A 17,818-nucleotide genomic window follows, 5' to 3' on the forward strand; every position below is an offset into this window, starting at 1 on the left:
AAGGTAAGTGCTTGACAGGAACATGGGGAATATCCTTTATTCCCATACCCCTGTATTCAATCCCAAAATGGTGTGGATTTGATGCATTTCAGAGCACAGCAGTTGCTCCAGGTCCTCTTGACAGAGGAGAGGACCTCTTGCCAGCCAGGGCATGCTGTGGGGGTGGTAGTTGTGCCCTCTCTGCCCTCCTGCCATCAGGCAATGTCCTTCCTTGTACACTGATGAAAACCTGGACTGTTCCCTGTGCTTAGGGCTTATAGCACAACTGGACTTAGAAAAAGCAGAAGTATCATTAAAATATTTTTGGGTTAAAAATAATGAGGACAACTGAGAAACTGATCCCCTTTATTCCTGAAAGAGAGTATTGTTGGGTTTTAGAGACCCATGGATACATGTTGGGAAAGGCTTAATTCCTCTGAAGTTCATGGAGGCTTCCATTGATTTCGGCAAATGTTGGCTCAATCCTTAAACTTTTTAAATATTTTCAACAATTGCTGTTTCTCTTGTTAAGTTTTGAGCTGGAAAACTTTTGAAGTTATTTCAATATGCTAAAGACTAGGAAAAGGAGATCCTAGTTAATTAGATTTTGGTACACAAAAGCAGCATTGTGTTTCCTGTGCTAGCCAAGAGGATTGGTGAGCAACTAAAACTACTATATTGTGTATATAGTGTATATATTGTGTAACCTGGTGTAGTAGGTGAGGAGGGAAATCATATACAGCCAGCATACACCTATGCGGATATTTTGGAAACAAGTCACATTATATATATATATATATATTTTTTTTTTAATTTATTTATCTTTCATCATTAAGGGAATAAACAAACTTAAAACCCCATCAGTGAAAGTAAGCCATTTGCTCTTTCCAAAAGCTCTGCTGACAAAAAAAATGGTGTTCAAGTTTCCTAATTTTTTTTCAGAGAAAATATCAATATATGATCTTAAACATCTGTTTCCTTACTTCTTCATCTGTTCCCACACAAATTCCAAACATACTCTGTTTCTTCTCCCACTGTCCTGTGGTTTATACGTAACATCAGCAGCATAGTTACTGTCTTGATGCAAGGCTCCATAACTTGAAAAAGCCAGTCCATGTTTAACCCAAAGCCAGCAGGAACACAAGGAGAGTGTTTCTTCAGTCATCATCATATAGTTGAAAAATATTTGAGTAACATTCCCCACCGTCACCTCTTTATAAGGTTTTTATGACTAGAAAACAGTATATATATTGGGTGTCATATATGGTTTCTTTCAAGAACTTCTGGGTTTTTTTTTGCCAAAAAAGCTTTTGGTAAGAAATATTTTCTTAAAATTGTGCTTGCATCCGTATCAGCTTGAATGGACTGTTGAGGCAGGCAACATTAAGTGGAGATCACAGAAAGTATAATTTGACTATGGAAGGTAAATTGAGGGACAGAGGGAAACAGGAGGACATTAAAAAAGGCAGCTGCTATTGCAAAAAGTATGTCGCACTTTAAAGGTGAAATGAGAAAAGGGGCCCTCTCAGGAAGGTAGTTAGCTTTCACTTCAAAACCTGCAAGCTCATCATCAGTTCAAAAGCCGTACTCATTATTCTCTTGGACTCGCTGCTTCTTCCAGAAATGAATCCTTCATGGGCTGAATGTGTCAGACTAATATTTTAGGACAGTTGTATGAGATTAGATTGTTCTCTTAGAATAAGAAGAGATTCCAAACATGTCAGAAATTTGGCAAGCACTTTTAATGGGATTTTCAGAATTCTCTAGCTTTTAGTGGTTGAATGTTTATTGACAAACTTACCAAGTTTCAGTGTTTGAGGGCATTATCCTTATAAAGTGCTGTGCTTCAGTAATTACATTTTTGCTTTCTTTAGTCCTTGGTATGTGCTGCTTTCTTGAAAGGTGTGCAGCACTAACTAAATGATACTGCCTAAGGAATATTTAACTGCATAGGTTTGAGGAAAAACAGACTTATGAAAAGGAATTTAATTATTTTCAAGCTACAGTCGCATATCTTCAAAGTGAAAACCATCTGAGGCCATGGACACATATCAGGCTAACTCTTAGGAAGTCATACCGTCCCAACTTTAAAGGGCTGAAAGCATATGATATTACACAGAACTTATTTATCATTTTCAGTGCCTGGCCTGCTCATTTGTAGACAGCTGCCACAGTGCAGTTTTTTTTCTGGTTTATCTCAAATTTCACATCCGTGTTCATGTATCTATAGACTGAGTGGTTGGATAGTATGATCAAGTCTAGTGTTGGGACCACAATTCACATGTCAGGGTTGTAATTCAAGCACTTGGAAAAGTGATTGCTTGTACTTGGGAAGTGGAATTCTATCCAGAGAAGAATATTTCTCATATATACCACAGCTGGTCTTAAAAAATATGATCCTGAATGATCTCAAGCTTCTTAATAGCTCAGGACAGTGTTTTGGAGTTGAACACAAATTTTGCAAAGCACCAGAAATTTCAGAGGGACATGATATGTAGGGACAGGTAATTTCTGACACAGACAGAAAAAGAGGATGAGCTTCTGAGCATGCAAACCTTTTTGCAGCCATTAAACTGGAGTGTAAGTCCTAGATGGGAACAAATCCTCTTTGTGCTCCATCTGTGCCTTAGAAAATGTGCAGGTAGTTTATGAAGTTTTATGCATTACAGTAAGGAGTAAGAGGGTTCATGTCTAGCATTCATGGTGAGAAATTCACATTCTCTGCATTGTGTGGGAGAGACTCTCCCTTGAGCTAATTCAGAAAGATCATTTTGTAATCAATTTTTACTTTTTTTTTTTTTTTTTTCTTTTCTGAAAAAGTCAAATAGTGAATCCTGACTAGAATGACATGGTCAAAAATTAAGACCAAAAAGAACCCCAGACAAACCAGTTGTTAGGCATGGCATTGGAGTGAACCTTCAGCATTGAAGCCCATTTTTGCTGAAATGTGATTTTTAACAGCGTTGATTTGACCAATCTTGCTACGTTTTTTTACAATCTGCTCTTGTAACATAGCCAAAAGGTGAGATGAGTAGAACTGATGTGTGGAGGTGCTAATATGGCTATAAAGGTGTCTGAGTTGAGGCAAGAGGAAACCATCTGCTTGGAAGAACTGTTCATATGATGTTTAGCACTGAGGTGAAAATGGAGTCAACGTATCATGGTACAAAGATATGTCTGCTTTGCAACCTGTCCCGAAGACCCTGAAAGAGCTGGTGCTTAAGTTGCATGCTATTTTATGGAAATTAAAAGAAAGGAGGAATGAAAGCAAATGATCTTGCTGCTCCTAGACTGCTATGATTTTTTTTTTTTTTTTTCTTTTTCTGCAAGGACATTGTTGCAGCATCACACTGTGTGGTTTTTATTTCCTAAAGGAAGGAAGGTATCATCCAACAAAAGACTATAAACATCTTAGAGCTTTCCCTTCTGCAGTTGCAGTACCAAGCAAGGTGTGAATTGAGAAGGTTTTGCTATGAAGTTTTAAACTTGTAAACCTGCAGGGCGAGGAACCAAGATTAACTGAAGTTAAACAAAAAGGAAGTTTCTATTTTCGCTTACCCATTTGGGGAAGAATTGGGTCCTCTAACCCCCAAGGAAGTGGGTAAATAAGGACTAATGGTTCCCAACCATACACAAAAGGAACTCCTACCCTTGATTTGAGCATGGAGGCCTGCTTTGTGAAATGGACCAACAAATAAAGCTGTTTCCAATAAAAATTTCCTGTTTCCTCTTTAACACATTTGCCTGCTGTTTGCTTACACGACACCAAGAATAAAGACTTCATTGTACTCCTTTTTTGGATTTTTTTGTTTTGAGTTTTGTTTTGTGTTACTTTCTAAGAGATTTTTTTGTGTATCAGGACATTTAGAAATAATAGCGTGATTTCTTTCTTGCCAGCAGTTCTTTCGTACAAGAACCTCCTGCTGCTGGGGGAGGGCACAGGACGGACATCTGAAAAGCTGCACATACATTTCTTGCCTGGAATGTATATTGAATTGTAGTTTATTGTAAAGGTTTTAACTGGTAAGGATGTTTGATTCAGAAAGGAAGTGGCACTGCAGGGACAGGGTGGGAAGGACAGAGTGAGACCAGTCCCTTGCCCAGAGCAACTTGTATCGACTCAGCTGCCAGGTCTTCATCAGATAGATGCTCATGGTGGAAAAGTACTTTGCCCATCATGGCAGATTAATTTGGGCTGAAGTAGGGCTTCCCTAAAATGGGTTGGAAAGCAGTATGGAGTTCCACTGCAAGCTCCCTCTACTCCCTGTGGCTCTGGGCTGACCCCAGCCAAGCTGTACTCAGCAGTGAGTTCATAGCTCAGGTAATGATCTGTAACCTAAGTCCCCTGGGAGACTGAATGAAGGCTTCTGCGTGCCCTGTCCCTTCTAAAACTTTTTACCAAATAATGGAAAAATCTGAGTTTGGAAGCTCTGTTCTCTCATTTTTTTTTTTTTTCCCCTCGTTATCCCAGCTGCCGCTGATCCAGATGACAAGGACTTGCACATTTTCCCATGTCCACCTGGCTATGAAACTGTGGCAGCTGGCAAACCAAGAGTCCCAGGGCTGATGCTGCTGAGCTGGAAGAAAAGCTGTTATTTGGAAAGTGTGGGAATGAGCTTTCTCTTCTAGTATAGTTTAAATTATTTGGCCAGAACCTAAGGTTTAACTAATGTATTTTATTCTCAGAGGCAGATTCCAGTTAGGCTGTGGTAACGAACTTTTTACTTATACAAGCTTTCAGCTGTGTAAGTTTGTATCTCTTATCCGATGGAGCTTGTTCTGTGTACTCTGCTTTCTGTGCAGCCTATTCAGCACACCCTGGTCTGGATTCCCCCTCCGTCTGTATTTTGATTTGCCTGAATTTCACATACATACTCAGTTTTGTTCATCCTCTGGCTCCTCAGTAACCATCAGGGTTGAGATAGGGAAGTGGGTTCGGAAATGACTTTTCCATTCACCTGATCACAGTGCTTCAATACAGTCTGGGACCAATCCTGGGTTTGGCCAACAGGAGTTGAATGAAAGGAGCTGCTTTTTGAGGTCCTGCCTCTGCTCTGTAGCCCATACCCCTGCCACATCCCCCTCTGACACACGCTTTGTGTGGATGGAGGTGACATGGAGAGACCACTGGCTGCAGGGACTCCCTGGCCCCTTCTTCAAGACAGCTCTCCAAACCCCTCACTTTTCCAAGGACTTGCAATAGGAGCCAGAGGATAGAGCCCTGGCTTTCCCAAAATGTTTGAGATGGAAGTGGGGCAAATATTGCTTTTAAACCGTTGGTGCTGTCCTGTACCCAAGCCTAGGCATTTGCCTAGCCTAATCGATAACAGGTGCACTGGTGTTTTATTATTCTCTGCAATTCTTGTGGCCAACCAGGAATAACTCAGGTGTTTCATTGCCTAGGTAGACTTCTTGGGGAATTGTGAAAGGTATTTTGAAAGCAAATATGGTCTGGAAATCCCAAAGGCACCTGACACCTGGGTGCCCATAAAATCTGACTTCCACATAACTTGCATATATATTTGCAGAAAGGATACACAAAGCTTCTATAGAGAACCTTGAAAAAAGTGATAAATGCATATTCATAATTTTCTAGCTGTAGAAATATTTTAAAGATCATACACCTGGGGTGCTCAGTAAAGGAACTGTGAACAAATATTTAAACACATTTAAGAGCCACTGTAGTAGTAAGGAATCTGACACTTTTTTCAGTTGCAGTACAAGCATCTACCTGCATTTTTAGGTAGATGCTGGTTACTGGAGATAATTTTTCTTTTTTTCAGTTTTAAAGCAAGTAAAAGTCTCATTCAATCCAGACACTTCTGCAGGATGTGACCTATAAGATAGTACATCTTCTTTTAAGTACTCTTAAAAATAATTGCAAATTTTTTTACTTTAGTATTTTCATTGCTTCAGAGATAGTAATACCCTGTCATTTGTTCTTGCTTTAGAAGTAAAAGTTTAAAATATATTTTAGTTTTTTTTTTTTTTCCTTCTTTATTAACTTTCACATGTGTTTCCTTAGGATACTGAAATTAAAATACTATTTAAGCAAAACTTTACAATCACTTGCAATTGGAATTGAAGAATGCTTTTTCTTAATGAGTAGCTAAGTCAATATGTCTGTACGTGCTTGTTCTCATGTGGTCCCATAACCCAAAGGTGAAGCAAACACAAGTTACACAAATGCCTGCTTGTTCTGAGTTCAGCGAGAGTGGGGTTTTAGCTGTTTATTTATCTGGAATGTTGTGCTTTGGCTTACCTTAACCCCTTGGTTTGGGTATGTATCTTAGCAAAGTAGTCTGGCAAAGCACAAATATTTTAACCCTGTTGTAGCAATTTGGAAAGTTAGAGAGGGATTGCCATCATTTTGGAGATGCTAAAAGGTTCCTGCCATTTAATCTTATTTTAATTGTGTAGCTGTATCTCACTGGGAATATTTCATGACGTGCCAGAATCTTGAGATATTTTGCTTATGTTATGTTTGGCTCTTCACTGCCCTATAAGCAGTAACTTATTTGTGGAGCAAAATCCTTAGTGCGTGGTTTCTGCAGCAGGTAGCTATAGTATCCTCTTCAAGTAGGTGGCAAAATTGTCTATGGAGTTGTACATAATGAAGCTTTTCTTTTCTGATCTATCAAGAACAGGGAATATAATCAAAGCCAGATGAACATTTAAGAGATTCTGATTGTTCACTGTCCATTTGATCAGTTCTAAGCAGGGAGCTAAATTCCCAGTAGCACTTTCTTGAATTTTTAGAAGAACAAAATTAACTCAATCCATTTCCTGAACACTTGGAGAATAACCTAAATACCTTTTGTATTTTCCTAGTTTGAGCTAATAAGATAACATATTTATTTCTGCTTGTATTATGTAACAAATGAATTTATGTATAATTTATTCACAGACTAATATGTCCCGTGTTCAGAATGTTCCCTTTCTTTTGATGTCAGGGATATGTATGTGAATAATTTCATTTTGTGGCATGCTGTTTTGGGCAGTGTGAGGGAAAGTAGGCCAAATTTCCTGTAACATACCAAGTAACTTATAAATGCCTTGAAGACCTCCAGTAAAACTAGGTTCTTGTTGGATAGTAAATATGCGCTTGATTGAGCTGCAATACAGTGTGTTGGTTGTTCTTGAGCTTGGGTCTGTCAGTACTATCTACAAGATGTTAAAGTGCACAGTATTACAAGCTCTACTGGGAATTTCTGTTAAGACAAAATAGTTGTGCCAAGAGGATTGTAAGATCTGTTGAACAAATGCTGCTCATGTTGATTGTGGTGCTGGTTTCTCTAGTGTTAACAAAACCTCTGCAGAATAATCCATAACTCCTTCAGTTTTCATCTGTGCCTGTTTCTCTAACTATTAAAATGATGAGATGTTGATAAATCACAGGTGAATGCTAGTGACTTCCCAGAATCTAAGATATGTTTGATCATGAGAAGAAAAGCAAACTGGGATAAGCAAACTTGTGTCTCAGTTCAAAGTTGCTGAATACCTTCATGCTTATTTTGTAATGGGAATAGTAGAAGCAATGGAGAAGTTTTTGTTTTGCAGATCACTAATCAGAGGGTGTCTTGTGTATGTCCTTTTCCAGAAATTGAGGCCAAGGAAGCTTGTGACTGGCTGCGGGCTGCCGGGTTCCCACAATACGCTCAGCTTTATGAAGGTAGGCACCTGAGCTTGCAAGTTGAGTTTCACACCCGAACAATACGATGTAATATTCACCAATAAATGAGGTTCAGGGGCACAACTGAAGTGCCAGTACATAAGATGACTTTTAGGGATTGGGCTGCTCTGTGCTACCCACCATGTGCATAGATGTACCAAACCCGGAGAGACTCTGAACCACTCAGTTTTGAATTTGTTCCAGGTTTCTGTTTTAGTCTGAGTCTTCCAAATGTTCTCATAACGCAGATGTTAGCACCATGGTACATCCATGTAGCTAGAACACAAATGAACTATATTTTCATGAATGTAGTCATCCACTGCTACAACCCCAGTCTTAGAGAAACACAGAAGCTGTGTCCAGCTCCACCAGCCAGCTCTCCTAATGGAGCATGGGTAGGAAATTCTGCATGTGCATGGATGCATTTGTACGCCTCATGATTCCCAAGTCATGTGTGTTTTTTCAAAACAGTTTGGGTTGGTGTTAGATGCAGGCTTACTATGAAGGGAAAAAGGAACATACAAGCTGTTGTTGTGCAGATGTGCAGCAGCTCCTCAAAGAGACTGCTGCCTCCTGCACTCACTTGTCCTTCTGTGAGATGGATTCACTTTGTGTGTCCGTTTTTACAAAGGTTTTGCTCAATTAAAACTGTTGTCTTCGTTGTCTCTCTCAAACCTACTAGGAACTTGCAGTTTTGGCATACAGTTCTTACACTTTGATGCAATCACATACAGAAGTTTGTTTTAAAGTGCAACATCCTTTTTATATATCTATATTATTGTTCAGAATTTGCCCCCCACACCACTTAAAATTACTTGCTTTGTAGTGAAATTGCTATGCACTCTTATCTGCCTCTTCTTTTTTGTAAAACAAATTCCAGCTGCTGCTTGTAAGAGTGAGCACAGAAAGTCCATTATTTACAATGAATAACTGTTGGAAATTACAGCAAATGCTGAGCTGACCTTCTTGAAAAATGATCTTGTTGAGCTTTGATTTGCAGCTGCATTGGCAATATGAGATGATAATAGCACTTTCAAAAGCAGCACTTAGCAAAACTTTTCTTCGCCTGTTCAGAAATTAAATTTCCTTTAATTATTTCTATTCCTTTTTTTTTTTTTTTTTTCCTTTTCTTTTTTTTGTGCTAATGGAGATGCCAAGGTTTTCTTGGGATGCAGACCTGGGACTGTACTTCCAGTCTTTCTTAAAACTGGGGACAAGACTCTCAGCTGAATATGTGAGCTTGTGGGTTTTATGTTATACTGAGCTGCAAATAGCCTAACCAATTACTTGTGTTCATAAAACTTGTCCTACCCGTGATTACCATTGCGCTACCTAGAGATTCTAAACTTATATAAAGTTTCTAGCATAGGACCATGTCCTGCGTAACATCAAAGGACTCCAGAGGTGAGAGCAAGCATTGAGAGCAAGGCCAGCCATATGCATTGAAAAGACAGCTGTCCTTATATGAAAACAATATACCATTGTCCTTTGCAAGCCCCCTTGGCAACATACAACAACAAAAACAGCGGCAGCATAAATTAAGCATAAAAATGAAAATGGACTAATATGGACTATCAACTTCTTCCAAGTCACCTTGCACTTAAGTTTTCCCATATGTTTTCTTGTAGACTTTCTAAGGTACTAACTTTCTCAGTGGAAAAACTGGTGAAAAATACCAGTTGAATGTGCTCACCCCCTTTACCTGCACCTTGAACTTAAAATAGTGAGAGGAGACCTATGAATCAATTGGGTATAGTACAAGAGTTCTGACAAGTCCCCTGTATGGAGTGGTCCCATGCAGTACGCATTTAAAGTGGAGATTAATCAGTGAGCCTTTGTCAGTAGCTTTGCTAAAACTGCAGTTTTCTGTAGAAAAGATAGAATTCCTTGCATTTTGGAGAATATGTTGTAATTTGTTTACTCCTGAGGCAAAATCAGGGCAAATAGTTCATTTGAGAGATTATCTATTGGTATAAAAACACCAGAATATTATCTAACTTTCCACAAATTAATACCAGTCCCATTCTTTTCATCATTTCAGCTCATTCTGTCCCAGTCTCTGGAAATTAAAATATTTTATAGACAATCACTTGGATCAGGAAAGTTATATGCAACTGCAGAAGTATATTCGTAGTTTGTCCTTGTATTGCTCTGTGCCCTGAATGCCCAGTGGCTTTGGTGGGAGTTTCGGCTGTGCACAGAATGCCAGATCAGGACCTATATGACAGTCAGGAATCTGTGGAAGACAGTAAATAATATATATGTTGCTGCTTCAGAACTGTAGTAAATTCTCAGCTCTCTGCCAACGTTGTTTCCTCCCCCTCGCTCTCCCAGCTGTTTACCTAAATAAACTCCTAAGGAAAGGAGTCAGTATGGGCTCCAGACAGCTTGTCTTGCTTTCATTTCAATCCATATCTCATTAATGTTGTAACAGTGTCAAACTTTTAAATAGCTTGATTAACATCCAAGGATATTCAGTTTTTCATTCTTTTCCAGGGATTTTGGGTTTACTGACCTTTTTTTTAATGTGAGATATCAGGACTTTGATAGAGTTGGTATATTTATTTTAAATAAAGCTAGCCTGAGACAGTTTGTGCTTCTGATATTGGATAGGAAGCTTGCATTTGCCTCTTTCCCTCTCCTGTTTCATCCCGGGTTTGCTCATTTTTCTCCCATTTTGCATATGAGCTTTCAGTTATCAAAGATGCATAACTTCTACATATAAAGGAAGCCTCATTGGCATTTGAGGTGATAGAATGTGTTTACCTGAGAAATGCCAATCACTGTCATCTTGGTAAGCTCAGCTGGAGGCAGCTGGTTGTTCTGAAATAACTCACCACTGAGAATAAGAGTAAGTTTGATTTCATCTGCCTCTATTCCTACAGATCTCCTTTTTCCAATTGACATCGCTCTAGTCAAGCGAGAGCATGACTTTCTGGACAGAGATGCTATTGAGGCCTTATGCAGGTAAGTGAAAAAAAATCACACTGCATTTGGAAACAAAATCCTTCCTGTGTAATAGAAAGTATAACCTGGGACAAACATACCCTCAACTGAATTATGTACCATTAAATAACCATTTGCCTGAGACCTTCTTCTTATCAACTATCAGTATGTGGTCCTCGTTAGAATAATATACTGGGCTAAATAATGTTTGGGCATCTTATTTAAAACAAAGTTGGGAGGAAAGTGGCAGGAGTCTTAGTGACAGGTAGTTCATAGGCATATTTCTTATTATTATTCTTAATTTGCTTTCATTACTAGTTCCAGAATTGGTTAAGCATGTGAAAGCCAGAACTGTGCTGGCTACAGCCATCAGCACATACAACTATAGCATCTGTTGCCACATAGGAACTGTTTTTTGGGACCAGCATTAGCAAAGTGATGCTGCTGCACTCCGTTACTCTCCTTTCTTAACATTGGCGAGCAGTTACATGTACAAACCCTCATGCTGACCTCAGTGCATCACCAAAGTGAATGCTGGTATGGCTGAAAGGGATCATGTGAGCGTATCTAAGAGTTTAGATACTGCAAAGATTGGCCCGCCCTCAATCTCATATTCCTATTACTTATCTTGGTTGTTTATGGGCTCCTTCCACAAACCAGTTCGACTCATTCTGCAAAAAGAGTCTGGATACCCCTTTGCTGGGTTAGTATATTAAATCAGCCCTTGGAAAGGCATAATGAAGTTCAAAGTAGGCACAAAGGATGGGGTAGGACCCCACAGCCAGCTGCAGGGGCAGGAGAAGGGGTGAGTAGAGGAGAAGAGGGAGTAAGACTTGCTGGTGTGTGGCAGCATGTTTTTACAGAACTAAAGCCCTCAGCATTAACAATTTTATCATAAAAGCAACTGCAGTGGCCCTATCTGACACTTACTTGTTGATCAGTTCCCTCCTCTGGTGTGACTCCACAATCTTAAATGGCAAAAAAAATGCCTTAAATTTTGATATGTCCTATTACCCAGAAATAAGTGCAGTTTTCTGCCTCTGTTCTTCAGTATGGCAGCTTTCCAAATTGTCTGTGAAATGAATGCTTTTGGATACTGCATGCATGATGTCTGCAACTCTAAATGTCAGTAATTCTAATGAATTACAAAACCCTTTTAAGAAAGGCTTTAAGTTTATAGTGTTCTCATGCCATCACTGCCATACTTGGAAGGGAAAGAGAGGGGCTGGAATTTGAAGTTCTTCAGAAATATTTACAAGATTTTCAAACTAAGAAAACAGATTTGTTGTCCAGTCATTAGGAGGGAAAAAAACCTTACTGTTGTTAAATTCACACTCAAGATGTGCCCTACTCAAGTGTAGGGCACCTATTCCATCAATATTAAAATGTGATGCATCGGTCTGATTATTTGTGTGCTCTGGAACTTGTGAAGTCATTGAACAGAAAGTGCAGCAACGTGAATAAATGCTAGTTCCCAGAAGCATGGTCGTCCCTTGCCAGGAAAACAAAATACAGTCAAGACAGCATATTTGGACCTAGTGCTTGCCTGCAAGAATACTTTATAACCTGGGATTATTTATTTATATGGGGAAAAAAAAGGTAGCAGATTGTTTCTTACTGGTGAAAGTAAGAATGTGCCCTCCATGTCTCTCTGAGAGATTTGCTGCTAGTGTGATCAAGAAAAACAGTCAGCACTTTTTCTGAACATAGAGGACAGTAAAAAGTTCTGTATCCAAAGAATGGAAGCTTATATTGTAAACCTTCTAATAAAGGTGAGCAAACCAAAATTATATGGGTATATAAATATTTTGTGAAACTAGGAAGTCTTTAGTGAGTCTGCTATTTGTAAAATAACCTCTTTACTTTCATCTTCAAATAGTTTCTGTGAACTATGCATGAGAATCCACTAATCTTACTGTAGCTTGAGACAAAGATTTTAAAAGCTGAACTATATCATTCTGAAGCCTGTGGCTGATATATCAGTTATCTTTTACAAAATAACTTTAAAACTGAAGCTAAAGTTTCTCCAGAAGCATTCAGAACCCACCTCAAAATAAAACTGAAGTAATTCACTTAATTGTCTCAAATGTCTGAATTTGGCCCTTCACCATTTATGTTATACAAAAGCAGTACATTATCACAACATTTTCACCTTTAGAATTTTTTTTTTCACACATCTCCTTGTTTAATTTTGTTAAGCTCATTAAAAAACATGGAGAAGGCACATCGTTTGGAATGCTGCGTTTCTGCCTGAAGCCTGGGTTTATTTTGTCTCATGCCATGGTCAGTGTGTAAACAGTAAAGGGGTTTACTTAGTAAAAGACTTAGAACTGTTTCACAACCATAAGTCTATCACTATTTCTTGACTGAAACTCAGAACACTTTTGGAGTTACTTGAATTTTCAGCACAGAACTAAATGAATACTGTAAGTTGTCTCTGCTGAGAATCTGCATTTCTGTATAACAGCCAGTGTTCTGCCAGCAGTTCTAATTACCTTGTTGTAATTACTGCATGTGAAGAAACTGTTTTTAAAAAGACTGTAGAAACTACAGTGGCAGGGATTTGCTTTTTAAGTTTTAAGCATTTTAAATGATAGTTTACATCTGAACAACATTATCATCTAATAATCTTATTAATGTAAGCAGGAAAACTAATGTAACTTTAGAAACAGCTTTCTAGTAAATGTTTTGCCAAATTCCTTTCTAAATGGAAAAGGTATCAATAGCCACCCCATTAAGGTTTTTCTGGAAAAATTTTAAGTGAAAAGTGGATTGAGACTTGAATTACAGAGACAGCACATGGCACTTGGTAATAGTAGAACATAGATTGTTAAGACATGTCATTTAGTGATCTTATCGTGAAATGTAGAGTTAAAAATATAAGAGCGATGACTCTATTGTAATTTGCTAGGATGCTTCATGTAGTGACTGTGCAAAGCACTACTGGCCTTGTTTTCATAAGACTTCATATAGATTAATGGCTGGGAATTTATCTCCAGAGGATAACTGGCTGCATCATGCCCTGATGAAACCAAGTACTGAAGCATGCTTATCCTAAAGGTTGTTTCTAAGTACAAAATACGTATCAAGCCATGATGGAAATCCTATTTAATCTCCTTATGCATAGCTAGAAAACTGCCACACTATATACGCAAGAGGTTTCTTAAATCTTTTACCATCAGGACTTCTCATCCAATAAATGGGTTGTAATGGATTCGCATGAGCTGCGTTCACTGCTCATATCATTTGGTTTGTAGAGAGCTGGCCTCCTTTGCAGGGTAGGACATGCAGATGAACCCCAGGAGCCAGCGTAGAGGCTGTCCTCTGCAGTGAGACAAGAAAGCCCTTGTATCATCAATTAGATGGAGTTGGAATTTGCCCTATAAGAAGGAATGAAGAATTTAAATCCATCAAGAAAATATTTTTAAAGTTTAAAGCTAGATCATCCAGTTACTCAGATTGAAAATTGTCATTTAAAATATGTAAATCTAATATTCTGCATTGCTACCACTTTTCTTGGCTGCATGGGGTGAGAATTTTCTCCTATTAATGAGAGCAGAATGAATTACCTGGGGTTATAGCCAACGTAGAACTGACTGGTACCTCTATTAACAAAGACTTCACATTATAAATTAAAATATGGGCTTATATATTAGCTGGCTAGCTGTTCACTCTGCAGTTTTTGCTAGTGAATGTCTTGTTCAAGCTGCCTTACTTAAAAGTTCAGGCTAACCTAGTTTGGCCATTTCTGAGAGGAAGACTAGGAAAAATGAATTGTTTGCTCATTTCTGAGAGAAGATCCAGTGCCTCCTGTGTTGGGTGCGGCAGGTTCAGGCTTCCAGGGTAATTGCCACTCAGACTGCTCAATTCAGGGGCTGGGACTGAGCAGCAGGTCCTGTTGCATTGGTCACCTTTGGGAAGAAGGATTTCGCAGAGCTGGGGTGAAGGAGAGTGAGAGCCTGGGTAGGAGTACGTGGAGGGTGAGGCAAAGTGACATCTTGGAGATAGAACACTCCACAGGAGTAAGATACCGTCAGGATGTGAAGATGTATAGAGAAAGGGCTGACTCAAAGGCATTTATCTAAATGATGGGAAAGAATATTATCTTGTCATCCAGACAGTCATCCAGAAAGTGGCTGGGGTAGGAGACACTGCAGAAATTGAGACTGAGATAGACAGATGGTGAAAGCAGCTGTAAGTGCTGGCTGCAGCAATCCTGCCCCATCCCTCCACCTCCCATCTTGTCCTCTCAAAGGTGTCACTGAGATGGGTTTGGGCAGAATAAGATGGAGCTAAAGAATGAGGCAGACCTGCTGACTGTTGATAGGGAAATGATAAGTTGAATTTATACCTGGGAATGGACTTACCAAAGGAGAAGATCCAGAGCCAGAAGAGAAAATTGCAGTTCACTAACAAGCATCGATTTGATGAGAAGATCTGTAGAAAATGAACGTGTACGTACATGCTTAAAAAGTATTTCAAAGTATATATGAAGGTTAATTACAGTTGTATAGGTAACTCTCATCCTAGCAAAACCTAAATTTTGTAACCTTAGCTTTGCAGACACAATAATGTGTTTGGCAGACAGTTTTGCATACTGTACTGTGTTTTCTGTGTCCTACAGCTCAAGGAAGTGGGCACTGCTGAACATGAGCAGAAGTTAAAGCAGCATGTGTGAAGTATATAATGAAAGTTGCAGACCTGAGGCAATCACTGTAGAGCATTTAGGGTTTTAAAAGGGAAACTGGTTTTGTGATGAAATCATGTCAAATGTGTAACAGAGCCTTTATTTGCCCTGCTGCTATTGTATTTAAAGTCGCTTATTGGGGGTTACCTTATCTTGACTTCATACTTATTTTTGTGTGCTGGGAGGTTTTTTTTTTTTTTCTTAAACACCCTCTGTGGAAACAGAGGTCTTTGCCTCTACCCTTTTCCACCTATTTCAGGGTTTTAATCTGAGTAGGAGAAAAGTCTGGCGATGTAATCTTTGTGAAATCAGAGATCGTCTTTACTAGCGGTCAGACAGGCTGGAGCTAGATAAAGCCCGATACAGGGATTCGGTGATAACTTCTCTCTGCATAAGTCAAAGGTTGCAACACTGTGAAATTTGTAAATTATTACACAATATAGAACTGAAACCAATTTAATATTCCCTGGTCTTGAGGTCCAGGAGTTTGAGGTGAGAATGTTTTTATAGCAGAGAGAGGGAGGTGGCTTTCTGCTGCTGTGTGGCCTCTTAAAAACCAAAATAGCAGTTTTGTTGTGTAGTGCCTAGATGAGACATTCACCCTTCACCCACGCCGTAAATACAATTCCTCTGAAATTCATTGGACTTGTGCATGTACCCACCAGCTGCAGCCAGCAGGACTGAGCCTTCTGCCTTTTAAAGTCAGAGCAAAGATGAAAATAGAGAGATCTGGATAACTTTCCTAACCTGCCACTGCCCTACTATTTGACCCATGGCAATTCTTCCTGTTTCTCTTCTTTTCTGCTGTGTTGTGGCTGGGTCTAATTATAGATCAAACTGTTTTTTTTTTTTTCTTTTTTACCTCACAACTGCAGCAAAAGCACCAGTAGGAGCTTTTCCATTTTCTTTGATGGCCTCAGGATCAAGCCCTGTGTAAATACCATCTGCAACCAATCCTGTGCATAAAAGGCGAGAGAAAAGAGAGGAAACTAGTAATTCTTCCTGTGCACACATTTTCTAGATTCAAGTTACAAGTTTCATGAATCTGAAGACACTCATCTGAAGTAACAGGACAAGTCAGCATTTCTTTTTTTTTTTTTTTTTTTTAAAAAAAAGTTTTTTAAAGCTGCCGATACAAGCTTTTCCTTACACTTTGCTCAAATGAATTATGTGAAAATTATACGACTTCCTTCAGAATGAATTAGGCTTTTTAAATCTCAGTTTTGCTCCTGTTGAATCTGGGCTGTGGTCCGGCTGAAGGAAAGGGGCGGCTTTGCACATCTGCCCCCCTCCTGCACACACTACTCTTCACACAGCTTAGGGAACTGACATGGGAGAAATTCAACCCAACAAAGTATTGAAAGATTAGTTTTCAGCTCAGTTAGTTTCCTCATCCAACCCACAGTAAAGCCTCATGAGTGAAAGTATCAACACAAAGGACCAAACCATCACTTCCATGAAGTTGCTGCTTCAGCTTTTCTGCTTTCTGCATCACACCCAGCCTGTTCCTGCCCTTTGCCTTGTCCTAGCACCAGCATTTCTCTAACCATGCTTTACCAGTGCAGATTTTAGCTGAGCTGTGTCCCTGGAGCAATTTCTGGGGAGGCAAGAGCTGGTAGAAGGGCAGGAGACTACAGCAGCCCGTGCTTAAACTGTGCCTAAACTGCCATGGAGCTGTGTGTTTAAAAGTGACAAGTTTTGCTCTGCTTTAAGCTATTTGTGCTTAGCCCTGCACACTGTGCTTCTGGGGGAGAGGTGAGAAGAAAGATAATTTTTTTTCGTTTTAGGGGTACCTACCAGATCATTAACTTACCAAGGAATAAAGGGATGCTTACATGCATTCATACAGTACTTCAAAATATGCATCCAGATTACTATCACATTTCACCAGAAGGCTGGTTAATTATTGTTGCTGCAGCATTTTATTTTTATTTAAATTTTGGTCCATTGGAACAACATTTTTATGTATAAAAGAAACTTTCAGTTTAGGAAGGAAAAATCAGGTCTTTGTTTTGGTTTGGGTTTTTTTTTTTGTTTTTTTTTAAACTGGGGGGTTGTCTTGCCCCAGGACTTCACTGAAAATAATGATTGTTCACAAACAAAATAGACACCTAATAATTGGAAAATAGTTTTCCTCTAGGGGGTTTTAGCTTATAAAGTAGAATTTTAAAGCAGCATCCTTTTTTATGCAGGCACATGTACACAGTGTCAAATAAGAAGCCTTTTCCATTATTTTCAATCTGTTGAGATTTCTTGTTTCAAGGCTCAGATGTCTGCTATTCAAACAAATGTAATCATTACAATTCATTGGATATAATGCACTTCTCAACTTAGTCTAAGTTTCCGTTCACTCCTCTTTACTTTGATTCAGGTAATTGTGACAAATAGTCATCCATCCCTCCCTCTGAAGTTAGAATACAGCCAAATGTAATGGGTTAATGGTTAAGTATAATTAGGGCTCTAATTGAAACTCTGCTTGTGGCTATTTGTATGCAAAGCAGTTCGGGGCAGCCTTCACAAAAGCTTTTGAACTG

General features: G+C 39.0%; 1 protein-coding gene across 5 annotated transcripts in view; it reads left to right on the forward strand.

Moving 5' to 3' along the window:
* The window catches only part of DLC1 (DLC1 Rho GTPase activating protein), a 246,759-nt gene that overhangs the window by 212,699 nt on the left and 16,242 nt on the right, over positions 1-17,818 (forward strand). For all 5 annotated transcript variants that reach the window (XM_032998942.2, XM_032998941.2, XM_032998940.2 and 2 more), the window contains 2 exons: positions 7,580-7,651; positions 10,537-10,618. In XM_032998942.2, the coding sequence (XP_032854833.2) occupies positions 7,580-7,651; positions 10,537-10,618 (154 nt within the window). The remainder of the gene's footprint in view (positions 1-7,579; positions 7,652-10,536; positions 10,619-17,818) is intronic.

This window comes from Tyto alba, unplaced genomic scaffold (genome assembly GCF_018691265.1).
Source record: "Tyto alba isolate M040663 unplaced genomic scaffold, T.alba_DEE_v4.0 Super-Scaffold_6, whole genome shotgun sequence".
NCBI classification, from domain to species: Eukaryota; Metazoa; Chordata; class Aves; order Strigiformes; family Tytonidae; genus Tyto; species Tyto alba.